The 8,310-nt window shown below is 40.7% G+C and overlaps 1 protein-coding gene across 1 annotated transcript in view; it reads right to left on the bottom strand.

The window, feature by feature from the left end:
- Positions 1–3,238: 3,238 nt before the first annotated feature.
- Positions 3,239–8,310, bottom strand: part of efcab6 (EF-hand calcium binding domain 6) — a 128,301-nt gene continuing 123,229 nt past the window's right edge. The window contains exons 32-35 of the mRNA XM_041215642.1: positions 7,974–8,142; positions 5,492–5,676; positions 3,695–3,844; positions 3,239–3,358 (exon numbers count right to left, since the gene is read on the bottom strand). Coding sequence (XP_041071576.1) covers positions 3,239–3,358; positions 3,695–3,844; positions 5,492–5,676; positions 7,974–8,142 — 624 coding nt within the window. The remainder of the gene's footprint in view (positions 3,359–3,694; positions 3,845–5,491; positions 5,677–7,973; positions 8,143–8,310) is intronic.

Genomic DNA, 8,310 nt, shown 5'->3' with positions numbered 1-8,310 from the left:
GGTCCACGGACCAGAGGACACCAATCAAGGCCATCAAGGCCAACAGGACAGCAGAGTCAGCAGACTGTCTCCAGTGCCAGCAAGGGAAGAGCTCCTAGACGTAGCGCCCTAGCAAGCAAAAACTTGAAGCACCTTAAGCACAATACAGGCTTATCAATGGTGATATTTTTCTCCCCCAGTTTTATGTTAAATATTATTTGGTGTGGTGGAGAATACCTTTCAATTTAATTTGTTTTATGTATGCCGGACACCACAGCATTAAATGTGTTTGTGTTCAACAAGCCTCTAGGTGCTTCATTAGTTCTGCAGGTACAGCGGAACCCATGATGTTATGACTTGTTTGTCATTGCACTTTATTGAAATGGCACATAGTGCATATTGTTCACCAAGCAAATGTTCCTGTCAGGTATCGAGTAAGAAGCCTGCAGCCCTGGCATGTGGTGGCAGTTCTTATTTGGTGTGCTAGCTGAAGGAGCATTGGATCAAAGCCTCCCGGGTGTGCCTGCATCCCTGGAGGTTGCCCAAATCAGTGTCTATCCCCTCAGCATTCTCCTGACTGTGCTCGTCCTCGGACTCATTACTGAACTCATTGTCTGTTGCCAGAACAGCTGCGTCACCATCTTCTTCTTCCACTTCTTTCCAGCGACACATTGTGGAGAGCGCAGCATGCAACCACTATCAGTGACACACAATCCGGGGGGTATTGCAGTGTGCCCTCTGAATGGTCCAGGCTTCAGAAGCGCATCTTGAGAAGACCTACGTCTTTCTCTACCACCGCCCTTTTGGAGGCACGACTCCTATTGTACTGCTGCTCAGCCTCTGTTCTTGGATGTTATGGGGCGTCATGAGCTGCCTTTTGAGGGGATATCCTTTGTCACCCGGCAGTCATCCATCCAGCTGGGCTGGAGCACTGAAGAGCCCCGGCATCTGGGAGCATCTCAGGATGTATGTATCACGGGACCTGCCAGGGTACCTTGCACAGACTTGCAGAATCAGCATCCTGTGATCACACACTATCTGTACTTTCATGGAGCGGAAGCCCTTCCTGTTGACAAAGGCACCCGGCTGATCTGCTGGGGCCTTGATGGCCACAAGTGTGCAGTCGATGGCATCCTGGATGTGGGGGAAGCCAGCTATCACTGCAAAGCCTCTGGCTCGCTTTGCCTGGCTGGCCTCATCCGTGCAAAAGTCAATGTATGCCTGAACAGTGCGTCTGTCACCTGCTTGACACAACTGTGAACAGCTGATTGGGAGACTCCACAGAGATCACCCTCTGACCCCTGGAAAGAGCCGGAGGCATAGAAGTTGAGGGCCACTGTGACCTTCAGTGCCACTGGTACGGGCTGTCCACCCACACAGTCGGAGCTGATCTCAGGGCTGATCATCTGATAGATGGAGGTCACCGTCTCCCTTGAGAGGTGGAGCCTCCTTCGGCATTGCAACTCAGACATATTGAGGTAGCTGCATTGCCACCTTTAAACCCTGGCAGCAAGATAATGGTTCTTCTGTGCGCCCTTCTGCCTTGGACTTCCTGTTGGCTCTGCACCCTTTGTGCCGATGCCTGTCCTCCCACAGGTCACTCCCCTGGAGGCCGAAAAGGAACATCTGGCCTCCTCCCTATTCTAGCTCTCTCTTCCTCCTCAGAGGAGGTGTCTCCAACAGAGACCACAATCCCCTTTCCCAAGGTAAGGGAAGGTTATCTGATACCTGGAAGGCCCTAAGTCGTATGACTCCTTCGGAGTACTGAACTGAAGCTTGTTATTTCTGTTAAAGCAGCTCTGAAGCGAAGTGAAGTTATCCTGTTCACACAAGCAAGCAACATATAAGCTAAAGTACAAACAACTCGCATTAGCGAGCCCACGCAGCCCTCTTATCCCGTCTGTGGATGAGGTTTTTGAAGATGTGGCTTAACCGCTGTGCCCATGCGATGCCCTGAAAATCGTATGGGCTACGTAAACTCACAAACAATTGGTGCCTCAAGGGCCTTAACTGGCCCGTTAATTAATGGGGGGTGCACCTGAGTTTTCATTGCACCCCCAACTAGCAAAATATCGCGTGTCAAATTACGTTCCGGCTTGTTGGGCCCGTGCCTGTAGGCCAAAGTTAAAATTCTGGCCCAGATGTGGTCTCACCAAGACTCAATACAATTGCAGCAAGATGTCTTCACTCCTCTTGCAGTAAAGATTGATGTACCATTTGCCTTCCTAATTGATTGCTGTATCTGCATGTTAGCTTTCAGTGACTCATGAACAAGGGCACTTAGGTTCTTTTGGACAACAATCTCTCACCATCTAAAAAATTCTCTGCATTTCTTGTTTTTCTTATCAAAGTGGATAATTTCATATTTTCCACATTATATTCCATGTGCAATTTTCTTGCCCACTGACTTAGCCTGTCTAAATCCTCTTGAAATTTCTTTGCATTCTCCTCAGAACTCACATTCCCACCTAGTTTTGCGTCAATAGCAAACTTGGAAATAGTATATTTGGATTGTTTTAGCTCAGGCCTGCTCTCCCCGGATCCGCCAGGCCAGGTGGATATCCTTGGGCATGATGGTGACCCACTTGGCGTGGATGGCACACAGGTTGGTGTAATAGTATCCCCACATCCAAATCATTAATATAGATTGTGAACAGCTGTGGCCCAACATGAAGAAGTTAGCAGAACAAAGTATTGTCAAAGACAGAACTACCTTATCATTCTAACAAGAATCATAAAATCATTATTGTTGTCCCATTAATTTTTAATTTAAAAAATACTTTTATTGGATTCCTCTCCACATTTAATAAGTAATAAATAATACGTTAATGCAGTGGTAATGATATATTGCTTCAATTATTTCATTTGCTGTGAAGCCATTAGAGTGTGTTATTAGTAAATTCCCCCCAAAAAATAACCTTAGTAACACATAGGTGTCAGTGTGATATATTTTTAATACGTACGTGCTCATTTACATGACTGGCTAAATCAATGCAGTCATTTATAATATTTCCTTAGGTGTCTGTTTCTTTTGGTCAATAGCACAGGGTCCAATCAGAAAAAAGTGGTAGCTTCTAAAATATAGTTTCCCAATCTTTAACAAGTGAAGAAAAACAATATAAACTGGAATGGTACTGGATGGATGCAATCAGCTATAATGTTGAGAGTCTAGGAGTTGGTTTTATCATCAGAAAGCTGTTTCCATATCACTGCAAATGCAACGTTTTTAAATTTCAAGAAATCCGGAAGTAAACAGTTATCAGAGGAAAGCGCGCAGAAATTCATTGTATGAGATCATTCCTTGTAGGTGCTTGTCATAATAAGAACACAGGTAGTAAAACTCCTCCTCAGTTATGATGATATCATATTGCTGCAGGGCCTGAACAATAGAGAGAGAACAAAATTAAGAACTCCAACCGAACATCAGTGGAAACTACATGGAGCAATAATGTATGTGAAATATGTTTGTCTATTTTAAGGTGTTAAACCAAAATTATTGCATTTTTGTTTTTGGTTTTACAGTACTCCAACACCATAATAAATACACTTGTTATAGGAAGGTAAACCACGCCAAGTTTGTTATCAGCCCACATTCAGAAAAGTCAAACAGTGGCCATAAAATCAAAGCAAAACAGCAGAGTACTCTGTTGAAAAAAACTTCCACCCTAACCTTTCTCAGCAGAATTCAGGCTTATTTTAAAATCAGAACACAAACCTGTCTAAATTGAAAAAGTGAGATGTACCCATTCCCAATGTCATCATAAGCTTTGAAAGTACGTCGTATTAGTTTCCAACACTTTGTTATACATGGCTGGATCCGCATCATTAGGTTAGTAAATATCTCATGTTCTGCTCCAGGACTCATCTGTAAGAGAGAAGTGCCCCTTAACCAAATTCATTGGGTCCAACAGAAAAGAAAAAAAAAACTGTTTGAAAAACTTGGAATGGCAAATAGAGCAACAAAGTAGCCAGTACATCTGAGAAAAAAGTAAACTTCCATAATAGTGACAATCCTCCTCTTGCTTCATAAGCTGCTAATGTGATCAACCATATTGGCAAAATAGTTTCCTATGGAACTGAAGGGCCTAGCAGCTAGTCATTACCCACTCAACTTCAGCCCATGCATGTCTAAAGGAGAAAACGAAGAAGAAATAGAGGAAAAGAACTGAAATGGTTAGAATTATGACAGAACACTAAGGATTGTGGGAGAGGGACAGAGAGTAATTATTTCACAGTCAAGAAGACATACGTACAAGGCTACTTCATTTCTCAGTTACAATTTTTGCAATGCTGAACTTGTAATGCAAAAGGTCAATGAGAAGATTCTGCTCAGCACAAATAACTGAAAAATGGTACTGTGTCACCATGCCATTGCATCAATATATATTTTAATTCTATAAACAGAGTTTTTATTTTACATATTGCAATCAATAATTTATATCACCTTTGTCATAGGTCAAAATTATTTGTGCCTTTTGCATGCTTCATGCTTTGGCCTCATAGTGTACAGCTTTGTCAGCTGAAGATTTGGTATCCAAAAAAAGTATTAGAAAAGGTATTTCAGTAGAATACATCCCATGCACACACTCAGTCCTATGAAAAAAATCACTGAATCAATATATTAAGAAGATATTAGGGGTCCACAGGTTAGTTGGGGACACAGATTATCTGGTTACAGCTGGAAACAAGGGAAAGGACAAGTAATTCATAAATGGTCACAACTAGTGAAGAGGAAGCCAAATAGAAAGTGTAGGATCAGCACATCAGTTTTAATTGCAGGCTAACTATGTAGTGCATATTCTGGGACAATCAGTGAGAGAACTATAGGACATCAGTTTTAATGCTGCATTGTAGGAAACACACGAAGTGCTGGATTGCATCTCAAACTCTTAATATGGGATTCAACTTCACAGTCTTTTCAATCAGAAGTGAGGGAGCGACAACATGAAAGATGGCCATTTGATAAAGATTCTAGGATCAGAAGAGTTTAAAAAATAAATAAACAAAACACTATTCCTTTATATTTTTGTTCAAACTAAAAATACTCCTCATGACTCACTCCTCTGCTCATATGTAGGTATCCATGTTTTAAGTTAGAGAAAAATTCATGGGTGTTCCTTAGATATGATTTGTATACAGTTATTCTCTTACAAGTTTGGGTAGGAAATATTGACTCAGCCATCTGCTCCCACAGTTTCCTCTAACAATCCACCTCTTCTGATGAGCCAGCAAGGAGCTTCCAGCATACGCGTGGGTGGGTGCAAGGGAGAAAAAGAATGTCAGCCTCAGGAAAAATTAACTTCTACATTTATATGGAGAAAACGGGGACCCCAAAATTTAGGCAATCATTAACGCTGGTTTTGTGGAATTGTAGCAGATTTTAAAAGCTATCCAGCCTTCATAGCATAATTAATTAAAACAACCATGAAAAAAGTAGATTTTTCCCAGAACAGCGCAAAAGCAGGTAATTCTTCACTGTTTGAACCTTTGTTTTATTGTTCATTGTACGCACTGGGATCTTTGGATGTGGGATTCTCATTCTCTGCTGTGGGTTCATGTCCAATGGCCCCAGTGACAGGACAAGACGCTGAAGAAATTCATTGTATGCAAAACGCCCAGTGTTCTTGATATCATACTTTTTCACCAGCTGCTGGAACTCTTCTGGTTTAATTATTATGCAAAACTTTTTCATTATATCTGAAAGTTAGAATTTTGAAGAGAAAAATCTAAGAGTTCATATATTTCACAAATATACATACTGAGTGCAAACATACTTTTCTGTCGCGTTAACTTTCTGAGTTGATGAATTGAAAGTTAACATAAACTTTATGTGAATGCAATACTGGCTACGTTCAATAATATTTAGTGTTGCTTCAGGGTAAAGAAAATTCAGAATTGTTTAATTGAACCTAACCACAAAAAAGGTTCTGAATGCAATCCAATAAATAATTAGATATAGCTGAGGAAACATATGCCAATCTGGAAAATTCACAAAAATAGAACAACAGCTTCAAAAAAGCTGACACAACCCCAGAAAAGTTGACAACACAAGATCAGGCCTATGATATGTAGTTATACTGAGGGGCAGGATCTCATCATGATGTAAACTGTAGAGACATGACAGACATTGTGGATACATGTTTATACTCCCTGTTACTAAAACTAATTCTCACAATGACACAAGGTGCTCTCCATCCCATCCCCCCACCTCCAACCATTGCCCTATTTCACCCCTAATGCTCGCCTTCTTCTCCCTGTCCCTGAATTCATGCAGGCATTCTTCTTCTCCTTTCATTGTTTATTTATGACAACAGTCTTTACCCTCCCCTGCCTCATTTCAAGCTGGTGCTCTTCATCCCCACTCATCAATTTATGCTGGTGCTTGTCTTAACTCTCTGCTCCGCACATCTCCCAGCTCTGTTATTCATATGCATCACTTCCAGCTTCTACTTTCTCTTGCTGCTACCCTGGGGATTGAATGTCATTGCACATCCCAGTGAGCATTCAACTTCTTGGTGTAGCAACCAGAGGTAGAAACAGAGAGCACCACTGAGGGGGACAGCTGGGGACAGCATTTGTTTTTGCCCACAAATGTGAACATGCATATACTGCTGCCAAATTACTGACCATCCAACATGGACTGTTGTCATGTGTGTGTGGATATGTCAAAAAAGTCTAACATTTTCTCTCCATTGGCCAATGAAAGCTATTTAGGCTGATCAAAATTAAAAGATTATTTCTAGTGAAGCCACATTGTTTTTTATTCTTCCACAGTATGTGGGTGTCGCTGGCAAGGCCAGCATTTGTTGCCCATCCCTAATTACCCTAATTTTGCAAACAAAATAGATGTGAATATGTTTCATTTTCACCAAGAGGACCAACTATACATTTTATCCATAAAGAAAAACATATTTCTTCAAAGAAGCTGTACAGTATTGCTAGCTTAGAGAAAAACTACTTCTGAACAAATGCAATGATTTTCCCACCCCATGTGGTGCTAATTTCCTCCGACTGTTGAGTCCAACACTGAAATATAGCACATTATCATTATTGATCACTCCAATACCAGCCCATACTGTCGGAACACAGCAGTTAACCACTGTTGAGATGATAAAACTCAGATTTAGTCATTATGGGGATGAATTTTTTACGGGGTTCTCCTGATTGTCCAGTATAACTTTGATGATAAAGCTGCTGGAATCTCATTTTTCAACTTTTGTCAATTTTTTTAGTGCAGAATCACCTGATCATGGAGCTAACAAGGTGCATGCAGCAGAACATTAAAAAGGTATACTTTGAGGAGACCTTGTGACAGCTTGGGAAATTTAAACTTTATGCCGATTTTTGTCACCAAACATTCAGAAGCACCACTGCCCAGAAAATGCTCTGTTAGTCTGAAGAAGCTGGGAACTGATCACTTAGGACCAGAAGGAGAAAGGAAATTGACAAAATGTCTTACATTTCAATCAACCCTCTACCCCTGAAAACACATTGAAAGATTAGCAGATACTACAGATAGTGACCCAATGGTTAAAGCTGCGTCGATTCAGCTTGTTCCAAGAAGCTAAGCTTTGTCCATAACTTAAAAACTAAGGCCTTCAGAATTTCATCATTTATCCAAAAACAATTACTAAAACAGTATCCAGAATTAAAGAAATATTGTAATTTGAAATTGCTGAAGAAAGTGCCTCCTCCAAAATATGTATTATATTCCCGTGATTCACAGGAGTTGGCTCCTTGGTCCCACCATTTCATGAATAACAGAAATGATTAAGATGGGGCATCTGATCAACTAGTCTGTTCTCAACTCTTACAAAAGAGAACTCAATCCATGTCTGCCCTATGTTTGCAATGTAAATGGGCAGTCTGATTTCACAAAACTAATTCCCACACCAGAAAAAAACTGTTACATTTCAGATGGGTAGTGTGAGTGAGGAATTATTATTGTGATTAATAATTGGCTATTTAAAAAATATATAAAAAGGATGACAAACCCTTAAAATCTTTGGCATCAATTTCACCCTGTTTTTCAGTGTCCTTCTCTTTGCATTCCTTTTCTATTGCTTTCCAGAATTTGGAAACATCTTTCTTCAGCTTCTGCTCAATCACCTCACAGCTCACTGATGGTGTCACAGAGGCTAGTTGTTGTGCCAACTCTACTGGCTGCAAAACATACATCTCAAATGGAAAATGGTTCACAAGCTTGTTCAAATTATTGTAATAATAGATGAGAAACAAGTCACACATTAGGCATGCAAGAAAAAGCTGGATAAATGAAAGTTAGTGCTGGATGTTAAACATGTAGGACTGGTGTTTTGATTTATAATTCTG

This window comes from Carcharodon carcharias, chromosome 21 (genome assembly GCF_017639515.1).
Source record: "Carcharodon carcharias isolate sCarCar2 chromosome 21, sCarCar2.pri, whole genome shotgun sequence".
Lineage (NCBI taxonomy): Eukaryota > Metazoa > Chordata > Chondrichthyes > Lamniformes > Lamnidae > Carcharodon > Carcharodon carcharias.
This window is presented reverse-complemented; position numbering and strand designations above follow the sequence as displayed.